The sequence below is a fragment of the Haliotis rubra genome, unplaced genomic scaffold, assembly GCF_003918875.1.
Source record: "Haliotis rubra isolate DU_JTF1 unplaced genomic scaffold, ASM391887v1 Scf34, whole genome shotgun sequence".
NCBI classification, from domain to species: domain Eukaryota; kingdom Metazoa; phylum Mollusca; class Gastropoda; order Lepetellida; family Haliotidae; genus Haliotis; species Haliotis rubra.
Window position 1 is genome coordinate 2736971 of NW_025767013.1, and position 25397 is coordinate 2762367.

At 39.5% G+C, this 25397-nt stretch overlaps 1 protein-coding gene across 1 annotated transcript; it reads right to left on the bottom strand.

Annotated features, from left to right (window-relative positions):
• Window positions 1-1437: 1437 nt before the first annotated feature.
• On the bottom strand, window positions 1438-23023 carry LOC124284577. The gene is made up of 5 exons (XM_046720670.1): window positions 22961-23023; window positions 18440-18541; window positions 13440-13784; window positions 5845-6039; window positions 1438-2145 (listed from the first exon to the last, which is right to left on the bottom strand). Exons 3-5 carry the CDS (start codon window positions 13771-13773, stop codon window positions 1874-1876), a joined length of 801 nt encoding a protein of 266 aa, XP_046576626.1. The 5' UTR covers window positions 13774-13784; window positions 18440-18541; window positions 22961-23023; the 3' UTR covers window positions 1438-1873.
• Between the last annotated feature and the right edge of the window lie 2374 nt (window positions 23024-25397).

Here is a 25397-nt window from a genome sequence, read left to right on the forward strand (position 1 = left end):
ATCAACGCCCTGTGACGGGTTTACCTCACACCTTAGGACGACAGACATCGAACTGTTGAATACTATAATTACATTTGTCTTCAAATCTTAGTATTTGGAAGCATGAATAATGACCCTTGCAGGCGTTCAACAAGGACAGAATACGTGGCTTTGTTGAACGTCCTTGACATTTTTCATTAGTCTCTCCAAAGTACCTTCCCAGACGTTTTCGTAATGATTCTTTTGAAATACACGGATACCTCCTCCGCCAACGTTATTTGGCAACACCGCGAGTTATGTGTGCCGGACAACTCTTAATGTACTTCCTGTCCGGTTTACATGAGATCCGGGACCGGAGAATCGTCACAGTGTAACAAGAGTCGCCTGCACTCCCGCGGGGTCGGATTTACCCAAACAAAGATTGAGAATCTTTTCTTATCGTATATTTGTTCTTAAATTCACAAATCTGATCCAAAAATTTGCACTCTTTATCTTTAACGAGACCACTGTATTCAATATACCTTACTGTTATTAGAGTCGGTAAATGGTCTCTGCTGTTATTAAATGTAACAAATGAAGATTCCTGTCGTAGTATTCGAGGGATAAGATAACTAAATACTCCACATAACCCCTATGACAATAGACGAAAAAAGGGTGAAAGTCATACTCGCATATAGATGTCATATATAGCTATATAGATAGCTTTTAGAAAAGAGACATCCAACTGCTTAACTTGTACAATAATGCGCATCACATTTCTTCTGGTCCCTTCGCGATGCTGTTGCATATATTTATACTTAGATATAATGCCACTTGACAGTGCTGTTGTTTCGAATATCTCTAGTCAAGTAATTAGTATAATCCCTTTCCTTTTATCTCATTGTTTTAGAAAGGGAGGCTGAATTACGGTGCGTTACATGGTTTACATGTCACTTGTCTTAACATATGTTATATTTGGGATTACACTTTCTCAGTAAAGTACAGATTCTATTAGTTTTATTGGCTTGAGTCCCACCCAGGATCGAACCCGCACCCTGAGTGTCAGGCACCTAATCGCCAGCACACAAAGTCAGCCGACAACCCGCTGAGCCACCGCGGCTTCCACAGCCACCGCGACTTTGTGTGCTGGCGATTAGGTGCCTGACTCTGAGGGTGTGGGTTCGAATCCCGGATGGGACTCAACCCAATAAAAACACAAGATTCTGTTCTTTACTAAGAAAGTGTAATCCCAAATATAACACGTTACATTGGACCACTTTCTAAATGGTATTGTGTATTCACTTGTCTTTAGCCCCTGGTGGGACTATATATCCAAGAGTTACGGTTCCTTCCTACTACGCCCAGCATCATACATGGAACGTGCGTGTATAATGAAAGAAATACGGAATTGCAATTTTAATGATATTTAAAAACAATATTTGTGAACATAAGAAACAGAATTCTGGCAACACCATAACATACAGGTGATACAAGGCCGTTAGGGACTGGTCATTTATTGTTTGGATGTTGACATTTTATGACTATATGGTGCATTTGCATATTTCTTTCAGGGAGGGTCATGGGAAAACAAAGCCGTAAGGGGAGGGTAATTTATTATCAGTACATGAGTGCTACAAAAACGTTCTCCGTCTCCATAAGTAACCTGTCCAACATCATGTGCTGAGTTCGATGTACAAATGATTCTGATTTAAGCAAATTTGATAATTATTATCCTTGAATCTACAATATTGCTCAATAACAGATTTTGTGGTTTTGATTTTCAGTTGTGTTTTGTTGTTCAGTCGCTCATTTGTAAACCCTACTAAAGGTTCAAGTGCATCTTGTACAGACTTTACATCAGGTTTAGAAAACAGATGATCTTTACCACAACCACAGTCCCCCACCCTTGGTGTATCTACGTTAAACTGTATCTACCAACAGAAGGGAGCGAACTCTGTGTCTCAAAATGCAGGTGTTCACAAATGTAGGGTTGCTTGAGCGAACAGTCGCCATCAGCGAGCCGGAAGCCCTTATCCCGGTCCAAGATGGTGCAGTTTCCGGTTCCGGTAGGTTGCGATGTTGCCCATAGGGGATCTCTGCTTGCAAGGAGAGTACCATCCTCCCAGTAGAACTCTGTACCATTCACCACTCCACCAACGAACAACCCTGTCCCGGTAGTGCTCAAGTCTGAAACAAATGGTAGACGCTTCGCAAATACGGCTATCTGCATAGGAACAACCGTCCATTTCAATGAGTTCAATCCCATATCTTCCAAGACAAAACGTAAGGTGTCTACTGTCCAGTATAGCAAAACACCATTAAAAACTAAAAATATATCACCATGCTCATATCAGTGACATCGTTTGACAAAAAAGCAATTGAATTATATGGAATATGAAAATATAAAAGGTCAGGGGTTCTACTTTCATTGTTTACAAACAAACTTGACGTGGTCATTGTCTATCGGAGGTCGAGTAAAAACTGACTTTAATATGAAAATAGCTAAATGCCTGGCAATATTTCATGAGAACTCTCTCGAGATCAGTTTCTATATGTGCGCTTATAAGTCTTTTTCCGAGTTACAAAAGCCAGAGTTTGTAGAAATGTGTTCAAAATTGTAAGTGTTTTAAATTTACATTCTGGACATGTGACTGCATTTCAAAATTTTATGGCATTCCCAACAAACGTGAAGTACTATTGACAGCAGTAGCTTCCCTTTGATAAAGACAAATTACTTTACAGGGCTTACAGATGGATGGACGCGAGCAAGTAGGCAAATAGTTGTCGGTTTGACCATACAAAATATAGTAGTTATGGTAAAAACAAATTTTAGAGAGATGAGAATATGTTTTTCTACAGCGGAATTTAAGACGGACATTATACAATAAAGAAGCTATCACCCTTGTGTGTTTTGGATGGTATATATCCTATAATGGGCATAAGTAGTTGTACTTAGATAAATAGGGAGATGGGGTAGCCTAGTGGTTAAAACGTTCGCTCGTCACGCCGAAGACCCGGGTTCGATTCCCCACATCCCAATATGGGTACAATGTGTGAAGCCCATTTCTGGTGTTCCCCGCCGTGATATTGCAGGAATAGTGCTAAAAGCGGCGTAAAACTAAACTCAGTCAGTCAGTCGATTCCCCACATGGGCACAATGTTTGGAGCCCATGTCTGGTGTCCCCGCCGTGATATTGCTGGAATATTGCTAAAAGCAACATAGAACCATATTCAGTCACTCGAACATAGTACCATCATCACTATTGGCATAAACAGGATATCCACTATCTCATGAACACGCAACCTAACCTAAATTTAGTAAAAGTCAAATGTATTGAATTCTGTGATCCAGTTTCATGACATACTAGACAGTACGTCCGCTGATATACGCTGTTTCCGTGGGTCTGAGGATACCAACAGAAAGTCAGTAAATACATGATATCGTTTAGCAACGAGTATCTATCTGTATGAGGGTTCACATTACAAGCATGCGTGGTCATGTCGTCACGTGGGCAAGCGGTACAGTGAGTGTTTAATGGCGTGTGTCCCGATACACCTTCTACACTAATGTCCTCATATTTACCAAGCGAAACGAATCGACTTGCGCCTTCATCGGTGCCCTTAGCGGAGAGTGGTAGGTCCATATGCACATACCACGCATTGTTATGGTGGCTCACACACGACCAGCATTAGCACAAGTAATCAATAACACCTTAACACTGCGCCTTATATTTAATAATGATCACATTTCAAGCGATTCCTTCCATGCAATGTGATTATGTTTTCATAAGCCAAAATTACTGTAGGCCGCGCCGCCTTGGAATCCTGGCACATTGACACACTGAACGATGACACTAATTTCGTATGGTTATCTGTACTATATACAGTACAACCAGAAATTATTGAGAATTTAAAGATTGTAATTTTTTATTTTTTTTCACTCATTACTCACGTATTAAATGTGAATATTAGCAGAACATAACTCCAGATTCAAAGACAGGTGAACAGTTAGTATTTTGTCAAGTCACCATGGGCAGCAATGCAGGCTTCAATGCGGCGGGGCATACTACTGATCAAAGAAGTTAGAAAGTCGTGGTCCATGCTGTCCCAATATCGGACCACCTCTTCTTTCATTTCAGCAATATTTGTCAGATTTTTCTTATTGACACTTTCCTTCATAAGTCCCCAAACATTTTCTGTTGGATATAGGTCAGGGCTATAGCTTGGCCAATCTAATAATGTCATATTTTGGGTCCGAAACCAGGCTTGTGAATGCTTTGAACGATGTTTTGGGTCGTTGTCCTGCTGGAAAATCCAAAATTTCCATAGAACACGTGAGCAGATGGAAGTAAATGTCCCTCGAGAATATCTGTGTACCGCTCACTGTTCATATTCCCTTCAAATACACAGAGGGGCGTTGCCCCTAACACAAATATGCCACCCCACACGTTAAATTTCATACTGTACTTTGGGCGCTGATACAAAGGTTTTTCTGTTTGTTTGGTCCAGAATTTCAGTGTATTAGGAAACAGCCACACAGAACTTTCATCTGAGAAAATCACATTGTCCCAGTTAAAATTTCTATGCTGTAAGCACCAGTTCAACCTTCGCTCCTTTTGTTCAGGTTTCATGATCAGTGATGGAATTCCTCAACTTTTCTGCCAACCCATTGCATGCAGCTCAGTTCTAATTGTCTCCTTACAGACAGCCACAGTTCCTCTATCAATCATATCCAGCCTTAGTTTTCTAAACTCCTTCGTTTGTTTTTAGAAACAAGAATACCAAGCCGCCTCCTGTCACCGACAGTCAATTTTCTGGGCCTACCTGCGCCTCCCTGGTGCTCAATGCCATATCCATTTGCAATATTTTTCAAAACACGATAAACAGTTGACAAAGGGATGCCTGTTCTACTTGAAATCACTTTAGCTGATCTGATGTCCTTGTTATAATACTCTAAAATCAACTTCCTCTTCTCTAAATCATCCATACTAAGGATCACTGAAAATGTCGTCTGCTAGCAAGTAAACAAAGGGGGATAACTCTTCACAAACTAATGAAAAAGGATTAACGGAGTTGTCTCTCTTAAATGAAACCAAGCACTTGATAGCTGGTCAAGGTTGTTTATACTAGAAATCCAATTAAACATATTCCTAAAATTCTCAATAATTTCTGGTCATACTATATATTGGTATGTTAATGATTAAATAACCATTCTGTGATGCTATTATTGACGTATTTACTTATACAAACTGACTTCAAAATAATTATGCACTTATGACGTATAGTTAGTGAAAGGGTTACGTTTTACGCCGCTTTTAACAATTCTCCAGCAGTATCACGGCGGGGGATACCAGAAATGGGCTTCACACATTGTACCCATGTGAGGAATCGAACGTATTTTCGGCGATACGAGCAAACGCTTTAACCACTAGGCTACCCGACCGCCCCTTATGGACAATGCATGTCTACACCAGTATGAACACTTTGCGCAGATTCGCTACTGTTGGAATATTGCTCGACATATGTTTTGTAGAGGGAAATTGAATATTGGAAAGTTGTTCAAAGCCATCCCTCTTTTCACACAGTCTTGTCCATAGTGTTTTGTCACTATGTCTATTTTGGACTTCCGCATTCGTCCTTAAACAGAATAGATTCATGAAATTTTTAGTTTGTAGCTCTGGTCATTTGAGAACCTTTATTGGTGGCGGGATCGGGTGGTCAGGCTCGCTGACTTGGTTGACACATGTCATCGTATCCCAACTGCGTAGATCGATGTTCATGCTATTGATCACTGGATTGTCTGGTGCAGACTCGAATATTTACAGACCGCCGCCATATAGCTGGAATATTGCTGCGTGCGATGTAACACTAAACTCACTGACTCACCTTTATTGCTTATGATGAGGTCTTGCAGTAGTTGTCTCTTCTGCTCCGTGTCGAGAGTGAGCAGACGACCGCCTTCGCTGTCGCACGTGTCACGTGCGTCTGTCCAGTTCATTGGCCAGTAGTAGTGGAACCGCAGGGCCAGTTTGGAGACGTTAAATGTCCGGTAGCCAGGTGGTAGGATGCCGTCCCCAATGTCTAAAAAGGACATGTTATTAAATAAATACAATGTCTGAAACAATGAGATCGAACTTACTGAATATAATTATACAATGTCCGAATCGGTGGAATGTTATTGAATATATACGATGTCTGAAACGGTGAAATGTTATTGAATATATATGTCTGACACAGTGAGACAGAATGTATTCAATTTAATTGTACAGTGTCTGAAACGGTGAAATGTTATTGAATATAAACAATGTCTGACACAGTGAGATCGAACGTTTTGAATATAAATTATACAATGTCTGAAACGGTGAAATGTTATTAAACATGTACAATGTCTGACACAGTGAGATCGAACGTATTGAATATGTTATACAATGTCTGAAACGGTGACATGTTATTGAATATATACGATGTCTGATACAGGGAAATAGAACATATTGAATATAATTATATAATGTCTGTAACTGAAGTTTACTTTAAACTATTTGATTGTCAAATTCAGCCTATTCTTTTGTATGGATCCGAGATTTGGGGATTCCAGAGATATGAATGCATAGAAAAAATACATCTGATGGCCTGTAAGAAATTTTTAAATGTAGGACCCTCTACACCGAATTGTATGGTGTACGGTGAATGTGGGAGGTATCCCCTGTACATAAATGCTCATATTCGATGTATAAAATTCTGGTTTAAGATATTGTGTATGCAAGAACATAGATTACCCAAAAAGGCTTATAACATGCTTGTTCATTTGGACAACATGGGTAAATCGACGTGGGCATCTTATGTAAGAAGTCTTCTGTTTTCACATGGTTATGGTTTTGTATGGTTAAGTCAGTCAGTTGGTGATGAAAGTTTGTTTTTAACTCAGTTTCGAGAAAGAAGTCTTAATATGTTTAATCAAGAATGGCATTCAGTAATACATAATAGTTCACGGTACGACTCTTATAGAATATACAAATCACTACTCCAGCCGGAGAAATATCTGTCGTTTGTAACATCAAAGAAATTAAGATATCCATTTATACGTTTTAGGTTAGGTTTGATCAACATAATGGTAAACGAAGGAAGACATTTTTATATTGAACGATGCAAGAGAATGTGTCCATTGTGTAATATAGATGTGGAAAATGAAATCCATTTTTTGCTTGTATGTCCTTTGTATAAAGATTTGCGTACGAAATATATAGCTGAATATTATCTACGTAAGCCACCTACATTAGCATTTAAACTACTTCTTTCATCAACTGACCAGCATGTAATAATAAAGCTGTCGTACTATATCAATTATGCTCTTATTAAACGTAACAATCTCATAAAAAATGTTGTATGTCCATCGTATTTCACTACTTGTAGATAATTTACTGCCTGTATCATGATTTGCTGTTTGGATCACTAATTACTACTTATTGCACTATATGTATAATGTATATGTATAACTCCAATGTATATGGGCCGGAGGCCTTTTGTACAATAAACATCTTTGACTTTGACTTGAATATAATTAAATAATGTCTGAAACGGTTAAATGTTATTGAATATATACGATGTCTGACACAGTGAAATGCTATTGAATATATACGATGTCTGAAACGGTGAAATGTTATTGAATATATACGATGTCTGAAACGGTGAAATGTTATTGAATATATACAATGTCTGACACAGTGAGATCGAACGTTTTGAATATAAATTATACAATGTCTGAAACGGTGAAATGTTATTAAACATGTACAGTGTCTGACACAGTGAGATCAAACGTATTGAATATGTTATACAATGTCTGAAACGGTGAAATGTTATTGAATATATACGATGTCTGACACAGTGAGATCGAACGTTTTGAATATAAATTATACAATGTCTGAAACGGTGAAATGTTATTAAACAAGTACAGTGTCTGAAACAGTGAGATCGAACGTATTGAATATGTAATACAATGTCTGAAACGGTGAAATGTTATTGAATATATACGATGTCTGACACCGTGAAATGTTACTGAATATATACGATGTCTGAAACGGTGAAATGTTATTGAATATATACGATGTCTGACACAATGAGGTGTTATTGAATATATACGATGTCTGACACAATGAGGTGTTATTGAATACATACGTTTTTTCGTATGATTCTTATTTTTCATCCACAATTAGAATGTAGAATGAACTTCCAGTTGAAGTGAGAAAAAGCGAGTCATTGAATTCTTTTATAACGAATATTGTTATAAAACATAAAACTGCTCCTCAATACTTTGATTCTGGACCGAGAATCACTAACATCATCCTTACAAAACTACGTTACATGTGTAGTCAGTTGAATTATGATCTATTCCGTGCTGGTTTAAGAGATAACCCAAGTAGTTCTTGCGAAAATGTTTGTGAAAATTCTTATCATTACCTATTTGACTGTCAATTATATACAGTACAGAGAACTACCATGATGACTAATTTACGCAGTATTACAAATGTGGATATAACCTATGAGTAACTATTACATGGCAATGCAGATCTGACTGTTCACATAAATCAAAACATATTTAAAATTGTTCAAACATATATTTTTCATTCAAAACGATTTTCTTAATTGTTGCAATTGTTCCTCTTTTTCCCATATTTCTGTTCTGTTCTTCTCTGTCCATCTTGTAGAATGAATGTAAATAATACTATGTAAATACTACGGAGAGGGTGTTCTAAGTTGTATAACTTGTACCCAATCCTTTTCGCATGAATAAATATGTTTAAAACAAAACAATACATACGATGTCTGACACAATGAAGTGTTACTGAATATATACTATTCCAAATCCTCCTGGATTCTTTTCTAAGGAGCTTAATAAACTGTTGTTTAAATTTCTCTGGAGTGGAAACCAGATAAAGTAAAGAGATCAGTTGCTTGTAAATCTGTTCATGACGGTGGTTTTGGTATGATTGATCTCCCTGAGTTTGTCAATTCACAGAAGCGTAGGTGGATTAGAAATTTGTTTGACAAAACATATGTATCCAAGTGGAAGACACTTTTGCTATATACCTTTACACAGTGCAACAATCTATCTGTTTTTGGTAATGGTTTTCCTCAACATATTTTGAAGGATGTTCACAACACTATTTGAAAAAAAATATTACTTCTCATCACAAGCTTTCACTAAAAATCAAGCCAAAAGATTTTGAAGATTTTGTTACAGAAGCAGTCTTTTACAGTAACACTATTGTGATTATGTCTTTTATCGCAAATAGATTGATTGGGATATTAGTAGTTGCATTACAGACTTCAAGAATCAGAAAGGAAATTATCTAACATTGTCAGAATTTGAAGACAAAGTTGGTTTTAAAGTTGATTTTAGCCTATTCTATGGCATCATGAAGGCGATAAAAATGTATTTTTGAACTCTAAGTTTTCAGAAACCCATCTCTTTCTCTCATCGTCTTGATAATCCAGTCATCCGACAATTACTCTCTGTTAAAAAGGGGTCAGATGTTATTATTACATCCTTAATAACTCGGAAGAAATTGAAATTCTATTTGAACGTAAATGGAAAGTATTATTGATGGCCATCTTGATTGGGAAGGTGTCTATGTAGAACCATTTAGAACAACACCTGACACCAAGCTAGGCTGGTTTCAGTTTAGAATACTCCACAATCTAATATGGCAACAAACTTGTTAAAATTAAGGTTGCTTCCTATGATAAATATAGTTTTTGCAATAGTGAAGTAGAAACTATCTCACATCATTTTGGCACTGTATCCATGACTTGTACAAACATTCTGGGAAGTATTTTCAGACATGTTGAAAGAAAAGTGCAGTCATGTATGTAACCTTAACCTTAATCTTGAGCTTGTCACTTTTGGTGTAAAGGAGAATTTTGTCATAGAAGAAACGTTTGATTTGTTATTTGTTGTTAGCGATGTGTTATTTCTATAAATGCAGACTTTCTAACAATGTTTTAGCTTTGGTCCATTTTAAAAGAATTTTACATGATAGGTATTATGTTGAGAAGAACAGGTTTTTTTGCTAAAAGTGAACCAGCGATATTTTATAAAAAATGGATGCTTTACCATGTACTTTTTGATGAATGAATGTTTGTTTCCCCCCTTTTACCCCAATGTGTTCTCTGTTTTATTTTTAATGTCTCATCATATGTACAGAGAGTGTGAATGTGTGAGTGAATGTCATCATATGTACATAGAGTGTGAATGTGTGAGTGAATGTCATCATATGTACATAGAGTGTGAATGTGTGAGTGAATGTCATCATATGTACTTAGAGTGTGAATGTGTGAGTGAATGTCATGTTCATATCTGATGTTATGAACAAAACCCAAGGAACTCAGAAAATCTGTTCTTAATTCTTTAATGCAAGGGCACTGCTGCTACTCTGTTTAGGGTAGTAGGAGTCCCTATATGTAACAGGGATTTCTGTAATAAAAAGATAGTTAAAAAATAGAAACAAAATGAAAATTCATTGTAATGTTGTTCTTGCATCTGCCGCAATTCATTAAGAAAGGGTCATGGGGTTAAAAATTAAAACTTACACAAATCATTCAAAACGTACACCAAGAGTCACAAAATGAGACAGGAGACTGGGGACACGTCATCAATAGCGAGTGTGACCACTCTGGGCATCCATACACGCCAACACACGTCTCCTCATTGACGTCCTCAGTTGGCAGGTGACGTCAGCAAGAATCCTGTTCCATTAGTCCAAGAGAGTCTATTCAGGTTCCTGTCAGTTTGCGGGAGGTGACACATGCTGTTTCAGCTGACGATCAAGATGATCCCAAAGACGTTCAATGGGGTTTACGCGCTGGCTGAACACTTGGTCTCAACACTTCATCTCTGTATCGCTGGATAGTCAGATTCTTCAGACCAGTCTTCTTGTTCTCTGGACACAAATGCCACCCCATACCATGACGCCTCCTCCATGGAACGGATGATCTTCTTGAACACAGTTTGCCGCATCTCCTCTACGTCGAAAAAATCGAATTCTGCCATCGTTTGAACAGACTGAACCGACTTTCATCTGTAATGAAAACTCTCTTAAAGTCACGTAGCTGCCACCGACGTACACGTCAAACACGTCGTCGAAGGACTGTTCGTCTCCTAATGGCATGTCCTAGTGCTTCAGCTGCCGATAAAGTCGCCGACGCGAATCTGTTCTGGAGGTGGATCTATGGGGTGTAGCGGGCTTGACCCTTGGTCTTCCCGATCGTGGGCGGTCTTGTGTCTGGCCTGTTTGCTGGTAGTGGTTTATCAATTAGCTAACTGAAGCCTGGCTGGCGTGAAGCCTCCATATTGGCTATAGATATAACATAGGTATTTATACCACAACCAGTAACGTGCATCTGGACCGGTGTCCCACAATTACGTTTTTCCCGTTTTGAAAAATATTCGTATGAAGTTTTCAGACTGCTACATTGTTATCAGGACCATGTAACGTATTGGTGAATGTTTCCTGTCTGGGTTGAAACCAGTCCCAACTTTTCTGGTTTTTTTATACAATTACTTTAAAGTGATAACTTTCTTTTGCCCGGTAGTTTAGTTAAAGGTGAAGGAAAATTAAAGACTGTAGCTTAAGTTTGGATGAGGAGTGGCTGCATGTTTCGTAAGTAACCTACATCCAATCATCCAATTAGTACACACTGAACAATACTCTCTGTGGAAACATTGTCAATGCCATTATCAGACACGTGTAACAAGAGACTCATTTCGTAATTATAATTACAACCACTGGAAGTGGTACTTAGTGTTGTACCTCACTATCTTGAGCAGAAATGAAGAGTCAATAACAATTCATTATACTTCGCAAATAACTCGCTCCGTCCTTTGAGGTTAACCATATAATGTTGAAACGTTTGAAAAGGAAAGTCAGTGTATCTTAACATCAAGCAAATTTAATTCTGTGGTTGTCTTTGTGAATCTACGAGCGTTGTGGGAGTGGTGGTGACAATTGTCAGCCGAGCGTGCTTACCCCAGCACGACCAGTGTTTAAATATTCATGTCACTACCCACTGAATATATGAGCTGAAATGTTTTACAATTAGCACGGATGTAAAAACATGTTAAGTGGGTCATGTTAGGGAATACACTTTCTCAGTACACTCTCAGAGTCAAGATGCTGGTGCCTGACTCTGAGAACTCCGAGTGTATGGGTCCCGGATGGGACTCAACCCTTCGTATACCCGTTACAATATTCGTTATAATTAACAAATCAATTTATCTAACAAAAGTACTCTCTCTCTCTTTCCATAGATACATAAGTACTGTATTATACTTCCTCTGATATATTAAAACTGAAACTGCAAAACAAGCGTGTTGTGTTCTAATGACCTCACTCGCACAAACAGCACTTAACAAAACCATCAAAGTGACGTCAAACCTATTCAATCACTCATCCACCCTTATATATTTAGAATGACATGGTGTTGGGTGGGACATTCTAACAATAGAGCACCACTGACATATACACTACTTTACAACAGCCAAACAATGCAATGCTCAAATTCTTTGTAAATTTGAAAATGTAACAAGAATAAAACTTTAATAGGTGGATACTGAAATCTTAAGAAGATTACAGAACAACATGCTTACTGTTCGTGACATTGACGTTACAAGTCCAAATGAAGGGCAGGAGTCAAGCAAAAATGTCACAAAAACAACAATAGGTATACCCACCACCGTGAGCAGCGAGAACACTAGCGGTGCATCACCGACGTGTACTCTATCAAATGTGCGTGAAAGGCTCTGTAACTCTCTGTAACTTTGCTGCCAAATCACGAACGTTATCGGGCGGATTTTGAACACGGCGTAGACGTTGGTCCATTTCATCCCACACTCTGCTCTATTGATCGCAAATCTATAGATGTTCAATACCCATGAAATGTTTTGAACGATCAAACTTCAAACAATTTGAACACGGCGTAGACGTCGCTCCATTTCATCCCACACTATGCTCTATAGATCGCAAATCTATAGATGTTCAATACCCATGAAATGTTTTGAAGATCAAACTTCAAACAATGTCCAAATCGACTGCAGTTTTTGACATTCATGTACTCCACACAGTTCATGGAGATGCACAATTTCTTGCAATATTCCATCAACATCACGGCGGGAGACACCAGAAATGGGCTTCACACATTGTACCCATGTGGGGAATCGAACCCTTGTCTTTGGCTACTAGGCTACCCAAACGCTCCGGAACTTGCCTAAGATTCGTGAAGACTGCGGTTTGGTTTCCCTGTAAACGGATGTTTGGTCCATCTCCTCTCTACCAGGCATCAAGACTTCACAAAATTGTTTTCGTGTACACATGTAGTTCCAATATATACTGATTTCACACATGTATAGTTTCTTTTTGTGGCTAGTATACCTATATCTTAAATGATATATTTTCAGGTGACCAGCTACACAAATAAAGTGGACCTACCTTCGTATATGCTGTAGTGTGTGTAGCCGGGCAGTGAGAAGCTGATGGACACATCGTACGGTCTGACTATTTCCGGGGTCATCATGCAGAACTTTACGTACTCTCCGTATGTAAAAGCTGCACACGTGACGTCGTTCAGACAGAACATGGCGCATTCCTCCTTGCAGGTGATGGGACTGAGGGGAGAGAAGGGCGGCATTCGGTCATCCATGTCCCACAATCGGTACAGTTTGAAATTCTTCGTGTTGAACTGAAAGTCGCACGTTGCTACAGCGATGAGACACGTGACTGCTAAAAGTTTGCGGATTAGTGCTTGGCTTTCCATCGCAGACATTTGTTCTGGTTCTGGAATGAAAATAGGAACACGAGTGTATGGTTTAACCCTGTATTCACAGGTGTAATATAGGTGTTTACTTACTAATGTTGTATTATGTACGTGGAACTATAGTAGGTGATAACTATAATATGTGTCATCATATTACAGTCAACATGTACGTGGAACTATATAGGTGATTACTGTAATATGTGTCATCATATTACAGTCAACATACACGTCGAACTATATAGGTGATTACTGTAATATGCGTCATCATATTACAGTCAACATACACGTCGAACTATATAGGTGATTACTATAATATGCGTCATGATATTACAGTCAACATACACGTCGAACTATATGGGTGATTACAGTAATATGAGTCATCATATTACAGTCAACATACACGTGGATCTATAGTAGGTGATTACTGTAATATGTGTCATCATATTACAGTCAACATACACGTGGAACTATATAGGTGATTACTGTAATATGTGTCATCATATTACAGTCAACATACACGTCGAACTATAGTAGGTGATTGATTACGCATTTGTAATATGTGTGTGTCATCATAACACAAACAACATGTACGTGGAACAATATAGGCGATTAATTTATGTTGTAATATGTGTCATATCTAAATGTGAAGGGGTGGTGGGGTAGCCTAGTGGTTAAAGCGCCCGCTGGTCACGCTGAAGACCCGGGTTCTATTTCCCACATGGGTACACTGTGTGAGGCCCGTTCTTGTTTCCCCGCCGTGATATTGCTGGAATATTGCTAAAAGCGGCGTAAAACCTTACTCACACACTCACTCTAAATATAAAGTGTGAACTTCGATCATCTCTCTCTCACAAGAAAGAAACCAATGTCGGTTAATCGTAACTTGATCAGTTGACATGTACAACTGGTATTGCCGTGGCGACTTAGCCTGAATAATGGTATATTTACTTGAACCTCACAAATACGATCGATGACGTCACGGGTGGGAGGCCTTGTATAAGTAGGAATTTTGATATAAGTAGGAATTTTCACCGTTTGAAATCTTTAAAGCTACATTACAATGCACGCCGTGGATCGATTAATGTCATTTCCCTGTCGTCTATAAGACGGTTGTTGTCCAGATTTCCGGGGTCAATATTTAGTGTAGGTTGTATTTATTCAGCGACAATCAATCACCACAAGCAGGACGTTGGGCATAGGAGAAACATGGTAAATTGTTTGAACAGTGAGTGAGTGAGTGAGTGTGTTTGGTTTTACGCCGCTTTTAGCAATATTCCAGCAATATCACGGTGGGGGACACCAGAGATGGGCTTAACACATTGTGCCCATGTGGGGAATCGAACCCGGGTCTTCGGCGTGACGAGCGAACGCCTTAACCACTAGGCTACCCCACCGCCCCTTTTTTGAACAGATGCTGTTTGATCAGGGTTGCAGCATATAAGGCCTTATATATAGTTAATATGTTTTCAAAACCTTTATGATAAACATGTGGAGGGTATTTCAAACTTTGGTAATTCCCGATTATGACTTGTACCATATATCCCATGCTTTTTCTTCTGGAATAATTGACTTGCCCTTGCTTGTGTTTGTGAAAGGTGCCACCTGAGGGTAATGACAAGCTCACTATTTCGAGAATACCTAGTTCATCACTATTTGATAATGATTGATAATTACATGTTTATGGCATGGTCTGAATCATCAAGTCATAATTTTGGGTAGAGAGTATTTGGACTTTGTCAAACCTAATCTTATGGTTTTGAAGTAGCTTATGGCAATATTCCATCAACATCACGGCGGGAGACACCAGAAATGGGCTTCACACATTGTACCCATGTGGGGAATCGAACCCTTGTCTTTGGCTACTAGGCTACCCAAACGCTCCGGAACTTGCCTAAGATTCGTGAAGACTGCGGTTTGGTTTCCCTGTAAAGGATGTTTGGTCCATCTCCTCTCTACCAGGCATCAAGACTTCACAAATACTTGACAATGGGCCATTTTCAGGATTATTAGCCATTTTCTGAATTTAGAATGGGCCACAGCCCTTGTATCAATAGTAAACTTCAAAATTTTAATGGGCCATTTTATATTCTAATGTGCAAAATGGCCATTGGCCGCTGCCTCTCCCAATCCCTGCAGTCATTGTTTTAATCCGCAATACCTAGCACCATGAACCGGCAACAACCACTTATCGTGTTATGTCTATTTTTGTATTACGCTGGGTCGAACCACCCGGAAGTCACTTTGGAACATGGAGGAGGTCATCTTAGTGAACAGATCGATATAATTGATCTCATACTAAAGGCATAAATATATACACCGTGACAGTAAATATGTCTGGCACCCCCTTGTTTTTCTTTATAGGAGTGAATTACAGAGAAACGTACTAGGAAATTAAAACACGGTATAGATTCACAACAAATTTTCATAGAAAAACCAATCAATAGGGTATTTGGTGCTCAAGTGATGTTAAGTTACGTTGACTACACATGCACATTAACAGAGAACGAAAAATGTGCGGAATATGATTGAAAGCACAAGTTTATGTAAGTATGGTCATTACAAGCTCTTAAGGTGTGCCATCCGAAAAAAACATATTGATTATGTTGAGTCAGTGTCTCAGCAACCAGAAAATTTCAAAAACGTGTGTTTCCACCACGTGCTTGAATTACTGCAGTTACTCTTCTCGGCATACCCCTCACAAGCTTCCTGAATTGCTCCATGGGGATCTGCTGCCACTCCTCGTGAAGAGCTGCCTCCAATTCCCTCAGGTATTGTGGACAAGGGTTTCTTCTTTGTATCCGTCGGCCCATTAAGTCCCAGACATGCTCAATTGTTTTCAAATCTGGTGACATTCCTGGCAATGGGATTCGGGTAACACAATTGTTTTCCAGATGTTGATTCACATCTCGGGAACGATGAGGTCTAGCAATGTCGTCCATGAACAATGGGCTAGTTGCAAGTCTGTGGTCATCAAAATGATCAATAACTACTGGATCCAGCGCCTCCTGAATGTTGCGAGCTCCTGTAAGTGTACCACGTACTGTCACCAAATCGCGGTTTCAGTCATACGAGAGGCACCCCCACAACATAACGGATCCTCCACCATATGGCACTGTTGGCATAATGTTCCTTGGTGTGTAACGAGTGTTTCTAACCCTCCATACTCCAGCTCTCCCACCAACAACTTTCGTCGGACCAGTAAATTCTCCTCCATGACCTCAAGATCCACCTTTGCCTAATCCCACATGCCCTTCGTGCCATTGTTCATTAGAAGTTGTATCGAACTGGTAATGAAGTCGGGAAGGCTGTTTAAATACCCCATATTCGTCGGTGGGGGAAACTATCTGGCAAAAAGCATGGGTGGCATGATTCACATGACTGCGTTTGTGAGATCCATTTTGTAACAAAAGCCATGCTAATTCATAACCAGAATACCACCATTTGATTTCCCATCAAATGGAATGACATGATCGTAGGACAAATAAAGATATACAGCTTTAAATTTGGGGGTGCTTGACTTTTTTGCCGTCTATATATACATCATAGTTGTACTTTGGACATAACGTTATTAAATCCAGAGATAACCTTGCTGATCATATTCAGATATTCGGGTACATCCGTCAGTACTGTCAGGTCATGTTTACACAGTAACATGGTCCAGATGGCAGTGGGTTTTTTTTTTTAAAAAAGGGTTTCCGTTCACGTTAAGGTCTGCTCGTGTATCAGATGATTCTCTTCTTAGTCTGGGGCGTTCGATAAAGCGTTCGCTCGACACGCCGAAGACCCGGGTTCGATACCCCACGTGGGTACATTGTGTGAAGCCCATGTTTGTTGTCCCCCCGCCGTGATATTGCTGGAATATCCCTAAAAGTGGCGTAAGACTAAAGTCGCTCACTCCCCCAGAGGGCAGAGCGCCTGCCCGGAGAGGGAGGTTCGATTAGAAGACGCTAAAAGACAAACTGGTTCTCGGCATTCAAGGGATAAAACAAGGACTGATCATGTTTCATGTGTCATTTTTTACTTTCAAGTTTTATAAGGCGGGTGGGTTTGGGAGGGAAGGGGCATCGGGGGGGTTGGTTTAAATGTTAAACTGCAGCACAGTTCCTTGGTAGACTTGCACTATTAAACCTGTAGCTGTACAGACAACGGTGCCTTAGTCTGCCATACAGACCCTGAAACAAATATATCCAAGAAAGCCCGTGCAAGTCTAGAATATGTGGTAAGTCTAGATTTTTCCACAGTTTCAGGAAGAAAGTGTCTGGGCTCCTGTTCATTATATTTTATGACGATATTTTACTAACAGTTTCATTTGTTCATTTCAGAGACTAGATGTTAGTCTAAACGGCGCCTATACTTTCAACATTATCTAACCTACATGTGCTTTCCTATGTAGGTGAAATAACCTTGAAGACGGCGTCTAGCATCAGTTAAAGGATCAATTAATCGAAGCCTGGTGGATGTTAATGTTCATCCCTGCATGCGATCCTTTTCTACGGGTAGTTTGTTCATTGAAAATGCCGTTCGATTTACACGTTAGGCAAATAGAAACCTCGAAAACCATATCGAGAACAAGCCTCGAACAAAATCATTAATCATTGTAAATTGGGTAAAGGTGTGTCGAAATTAGAACAACAATAGTTATGTTACAACTATCAATACGGTAGATACAACCTACCTGAGGTTTGTGTTGCGTGATTGTTGCTGTAGTGACGTGTGAGAACTACAACCCAACCGTTACGATAATGTCGACCAGATTTGAGTTGACGGGATATGGTTCCTGTTGACAACCATGGCGACAAATCAGATTCACAATAATGATGAAAAAAGTTTAAAATGTGCAGGACAAAACTTTTAATGCGAGACAAACTATAGTTCCACAATAACGGTGTTTGACTGTATTTATAAAATGGACATTGGCATTAGGTTTCAACATAATTCGATGCCGGGATCAACTAAAGTTAGTTCAAAGCACATTTTGAGAGCATGTTAAGAAGGAGGTTTCAAAGAAATACATGGTTAATTGGCCTTCAGCAGCTCAGGCTTGTCGAGATCGGGTGGTCTGGTTCGCTGGCTTGGTTGGCACACATGTCATCGTATCCCAATTTCGAAGATCGATGTTCATCATGTTGATCACTGGATTTTCAGGTTCAGGTTCGATTATTTACAGACCACCGTCACATTGCTGGATTATTGCTGAGTACGGTGTTAAACAACAAACCAAAAAAACAAACGAAAGGATGAGTATATTGTCAACATGGTATGGCAAGTACATCCCTCTTCATGCATATAATCTTTTTAAAACATTAAGTACAATAACAATTATATACAAAAGATTTTTTACCACCGCACTCACAGATCTTCAAGCTATATGATGGCAGACTATCCTGTGATTGACATCATGAAAACCGATCTACGCAATTGGGATACGATGACAGGCATTAACCAAGTCAGCGAGCCTGACCACGTTAGTCGCCTCTTTAGACAAGCATTTGTATTTCTTCTTTATCAAATATTGTGCATCCAGGATTTTCATGACGATATCTAGGCTGCCGCCATCTCTGGCACACATATTAGAACCATGGTGTCTATTTTCTTTCTCGGGTCAGTGTAGTCCACGTGTTTCTTGTATTTGGTTACTGCTGTTGGACGGTTTGCTTGGGTATCGTTGAAATACCTCGTCCCATCAGGGATACTCTACAACAGGGATAGGTCACTCGCTTGCTTTCTTTACCATTTGTACTAATTAACGTGTGCTCGTCATGCTCCAACGCACACAGTGACTTGGTTCGTTTCCAGCGCAACTTCGGCTGCGTTTAACAGTACTTCAGCCAGTGTTTTGTATCAGTCGGAATTTTACAATGAATGAATGAATGAATGAATGAATGAATGAATGAATTAAGAGCAAGAATAATATGTGAATGAATGAAAGAAATAAAGAAAAAGAACAAAAGAAAGAAATACATATGTGAATGAATGAAAGAATAAATGATACACCACGGCCATCCCTCCCCAAACATGTTAAAGAACGCAAACTATCGGTAGAAAACATGTGTTAACATCAGCTATCCTTTTTTTTTAAAATCTACTTTGAGACGGTTCTTATAATGTTTTTTTCATTAGTAACTAATTCAGATATCTTATTGCATGTGTGGAATGGCATGGGCATTGACAGAATGTTATCTGACACTGTCACAGACCCCTCAAAACAGAAGGTTTAGAACTATCACAAAGCGTTGTAAACACCTTTCCAGTTTTGTCAAATACTAAGATCAACAAGAAAGAAAGAGGTTTTAGAATCTAGTCTTTCTTCGCTGTGTACTGAGAATTGAAGCCAGTGAGCTACAACATGCCGACTTGAATGAAACTTTACTACAAATCTACTGTACTAATACTGACACTAATAACAATTATTTGACTTAAAATGAAGTGACAGAATAGGTAACTTATCTTCTACATGTAGGTTTTCAGTTGTCACAACACTCAGCGTATGTAATCAGCTGTTGAAAATAAACCGGGCTCAATCTTAAAAACTACGCTGTCGCCATATTGGCTACACTAGTCACGTGACGAGCCGGGGCATACGCTAAGGGGCTTTCCGAGGAGTGACCACTCCCTCTTATATAGTCTCCCTGGTCCTATAAAGGTCCGCCCAGCACTGTTGGCGATCTGTGGAGCCCTATATTCGGTATGGCGTTTTGCATAATTAAAATAACTCGGGGATTAATGAAGGATTCCAAACTAACTGTTCTTGGCAAAATTTACAAACATTGCTCCAGATGGGGATTTTAAAGTTTCTATTTAACAGAATTCAGGGGTATTTAACTTTCATTCAACAATTGTCATGTTGCATTTTATGCAGTTATTGTAAACAAAGCATTAAGGCCTCTTCCTCAATACCGGTCCTCTCTTCCAGGAAATACAAGACATCGTTAACATAGCAGCACAGCATATATTGGGGAATGTTTGATTCTAGTTAGGACTTTCTTTACTAACATGACTTTCAGACGCTGGGTAGGTTATCGGCCTCTCAGCACGTCTAAATATAATCCTTGACAACAATCGATTCCGGGCTTTGAAATCACAAAATCAGTATTTTATTATGCATAATCGTTTCGCACGTATGCATATTCAATGCTAAAGTTTGAAAATGAACAATTCGAATCTCATTAAACCAGGTAAGACACCTCTCTGCGTCTAGATCTGAGGACAACGTCATGGAGGGCGTCATTTGAATCCTTGTCTAACGTTTACCACCTCATCTAAATAAAGAACGCCTACCCTCTTTAGCCACGACAGGCACGGCAGGGTACAAAACATATCCTGTACCGAACAATGCAGCTTTATATTAGGAAATCGCCGACCATATTCGTTTTCGAGAGAGTGAGTGAGTGAGTTGGGTTTTACGCCGCTTTAAGCAATATTCGAGCAACAACACTGCGTCGTACATCAGAAATGGGCTTCACACATTGTACCCATGTCGGGACTCGAACCTGGGTCTCCCAAATGCTATTTAAGAAATACACTTCGCTCTACCACCATGTATAGTGTAATAAAACACACTTTTGCCCTGAACTATTATAGTTAAAGCACGAGGAAGCTTGCGTCCGAGTGCTTTAACGTTATAATAGTTCAGGGCGAAAGTGTGTTTTTTTACACTATACATGGTGGTAGGGCGAACTGTATTTCTTTTCTAAGATGCCAAATTTAATACTTTCTTAAGATAATTACGATTAATTTAAGGCAGAAAACAAACGACGGTGTCGGTGACCTAAATTAAGAATCCTCGCACAGGGCTAACTGGCGCGCTGTTCTATTGATGTGTCTGCCCCCTGCGTTAAGACGAACATTACCAGAAAAAAACAAATGATAACAGTTTGATGACGGTTTACGTTCGGATTAAATATCTTCTCTGAATTATTTTAATTACATCTGTCATTAACGTAAACCATATGGGGCAATATGAACGTTGCATTTCTAGTACCAGCGTAAGTTTAGATCAGTACATCCAGAGGAAGTTGAGTAGTCAAGCGACATTCCACAATTGCATTGTGGGAATGTAAACATTACGAACGTTACCGTGTCGCTGAAAACTTGTGAGTCGAAATGACACATTTTAACCGTCGTAAAACATAAACGTAATGTTTCCACCAGTGATGTTAGCTGCGTGAAGCAACAGCAAACCAAGAAACTGGATGCAACGGTGTAGTTTACTGTAGGAGGCCGTACGAGGCGATGACAACTGACATGCATCGTGACGTCGCTTACATTGTGACGTAATGTAAAATGGTTCGATTACGAGGGGGCACACTAGAATGGCGCAGTGAAGGGATAACGTCATTCAATTGTTACGTCATCAAAAAACTATACCTTTATTGTCTGATAATGTATTTTTTTTTTTCGATTGTTCTAACCGCTAGGTATCTTAGAACTGACGTTTCAGTGACAGGTGGGCACGTTTTTATACGATTCTGCGGTGTTCTGATGACGTCAGGGCTCATTTGAAGAGCATTCGGGACGTTCTGACTGTATTCGAGGTGTATTCGAGGTACTTTCGAGCTGTATTCCAACTGCAATCGAAATATTCCGATACATTTGAAGAATATTCCACCTGAATTCCAGCAGCAATCGAGATACATTCCGACTCATTCGAGGCGTATTCAGGACATTCTGACATTTGAAATGGCTCGCCTTTTCCATTCTCCCTCGAATACGTTCAGAATACTTAGAATACAGTTAGAATGCAGTTAGAATGCAGTAAGAGTACTTAGAATGCAGTTAGAATGCACTTCAAATACCGTTCGATATTTTTGCACATGTACCTCGAAAGTTTTGAACATTCGGGCATATACAAGAATTCCTAACAGTTGGAATGCATTCGGAATGCAGTAAGAAGTTTTAGAATGCAGTTCGAATTTCCTGGGAAACTCCAGGAATTTTCATTCCGACAGCATTCCGGCTCATTCCTCCTCAAGCGTAACGGGGGTATAAAGGACACAAAACTAGTGTCGTTCCAAAGAAAGGTCAACAAGCTTTAGCCTTGAGGCCATTATTATTTATTTATTTTTACATTCTGCGGGTGACCAAAAAAATTTGATTTATTCTGATATTAAAGGATCGAAAACACTCCTCCTCTGTGGCGTTAATGTATTTAATGTGTCCACTGCTTGTGTTACATAACGAGTCAAAAACAACTTACCCAGAGTCCTCCGATGCAGGTCTGTTCGTGCTAAGGAAGGTGGACGATATTCATCAAGGGTTAAATGCTTCCCTTAGTTTACCCGTGATTCGCATGCCTACATCACTGATTGGTTGACACGGGTTGCTAAGAGTTAGTACAACATTACCCAAGTCGTCAATAACGAAACTATCGATACAGTCCGACAATTGTCTTGATTTCCCAGCATTGATCGTGTGTTTAAGTAAGGACCACGAGTGCGATTGATCCTTTTGGACAATAAGCACGTGTGCCTCATTAACGAGGGCTATGTTCTGGACATGAACACATAAACAGAATTCATATTCAGAATACACGTATTCATATAAACAGAATAAACTTTAGATAAAGCTTTGCAGAATTGTTTTGTTATAAGCGTACAAACGCTCTCGAGACATCGATTCTGTTATCACGAAGAACCTATGTACGTGCATCATATAGCATGCACCTTGTGCATGGATACAGCGCTTTATAAATACTCATCATTATTATCATCATTATATCCTGATTCTTTTACCTGGACGAATCATGATACGTGCTTAATATTCTCTTAGGAACAATTACGAAATGGTAAAATTTAATGGAAACCTGGCAATAGAATTCTGTGTAACACTATATTTATCTATAGTGTCAAAATTTAAGTCCAGTCCAATCGACAAGATTATGTTTATTGTCAAACTGGTAAAAGTGAACTATGGCAATGTTAATGCTATTATCAAGGATTTATAACTATTTTTTTATCTGGGTAGTACTTCTTTGGAAAGGTAGATGGAAAGGAAACTAATCAATTATCTGGTATTACTTCGCCATTAGACTAATGCATTGCCGCCAATCGATTCGCATAAATATATTTGAAAAACTATTCACACGTTTTTAAGTTCTATTTCACTGCCATTAGTGTTTCTGTTATGGCAGCGTAATGCAACAAGCATACACTTGCTAATGGTAATTGTGCCTCTGGCTGTTGCTACCGGTAGGGCAGGACTTGCTAAACCTTTACCGTAAATCTGTTTTTAAAACTGAATTTTCGTGATCATTTAACACGTGTTTGACACCCGACCCGTGAAGATTCGGGTCACAACTGGTCTTCGGCGACTAACGGGATCGATCATCGGTAGGTCAAGCTCGCTGACTTGGTTGACACCTGTCGTCGTGTCCCACTTTCCTTGGTCGATGTTCATGCTGTTGATCACTGGGTTGTCTGGTTCAGATTCCATTATGTACAGACAGTTTAGGACGGCGTTGAACAACAAACAAGCAAACCTTTGACAACCAACAGGATATGTTTCTACAGATAATCAACGAAAGTTTTCAAGGAAAGAGAAACAATCTGTCTCTGATAATAGAGACTTGTTGGTCTCTGTTGTTGATGTTTTCAATTATATCCAGGTATGAGTGAGTGAGTGAGTGAGTGAGTGAGTGAGTAAGTTGGGCAGAGGACACTGTGGGGAATCGAACCCGGGTCTTTATCGTGACGAGCGAACTCCTTAACCACTGGGCTACCCTCCAGGTATGAAAAGTGAGCAATGTTCCAAATCGTGATGATACCTAAAGAACTCGTTTCAGGAAATTTTCAAACATTTGCTCAAACAAAGTCTGAAGTGTTTGGTGTGCATTCACACTACATGAAAGTTTTCACAATGAGTGAGACGTGAAACAAACAACAACTGATGATTCGATAGTGGTGTACACGATACATGTGTTATAGTAGTGTATTGGCTCTTCAAAATGAAAAGGGCTGGCGGGGTAGCCTAATGGTTAAAGCGTCCGCTCGTCACGCCGAAGCCCCGGCTTGATTCCTCACATGGGTTCAATATGTGAAGCCCATTTCTGGTGTCCCCCGAGGCGATGTTGCTAGAATATTGCTAAAAGCGGTGTAATACCATACTCACTCACTCAAAATTAAAAACGAAAAACGACTACAAAAAAGTACCACTGTGTCACTGTTTCTGCGTGGCCAACTTCATTTACATAAACCCGTGAAGGTCCGGGTTATAATGTACGTTCAGTAACCCATGCTTGTCGTAAGAGGCGACTAACGGGATCGGGTGGTCAGGCTCGCTGGCCTGGTTGACACATGTCATCTGTTCCCACTTGCGCAGACCGATGCTCATGCTGTTGATCACTGGATTGTCTGGTCCACACTCGATTATTTACAGACCGCCCCAATATAGCTGGAATATTGCTGAGTGCGGCGTAAAACTAAACTCACTCACTCATTTACATAACAGCAACCACATCAAATATCATTATCCTTCTGATGGTATAACTATATGGACTGATGCTTATTCGTTCAATTATGATGATAAAATCAGAAGTGCCCATTTCAAGGTCCTCTAAATGATTATTATATTAATACTTGACTTCGAATGTAAACAAACACGAACGCACGCACGTGGACGGCATCTACGGCACTCTT

Bases quoted from the DNA above. Each gene is read 5' to 3' on its own strand.
- LOC124284577 (XM_046720670.1), bottom strand. From the start codon at position 13,773: ATGTCTGCGATGGAAAGCCAAGCACTAATCCGCAAACTTTTAGCAGTC. The intron at 6,040-13,439 runs GTAGGTCCACTT...TGTCCTTTTTAG, and splicing joins ACACTACAGCATATACGAAG to ACATTGGGGACGGCATCCTA. The intron at 2,146-5,844 runs GTGAGTCAGTGA...CATTTGTTTCAG, and splicing joins CCTCATCATAAGCAATAAAG to ACTTGAGCACTACCGGGACA.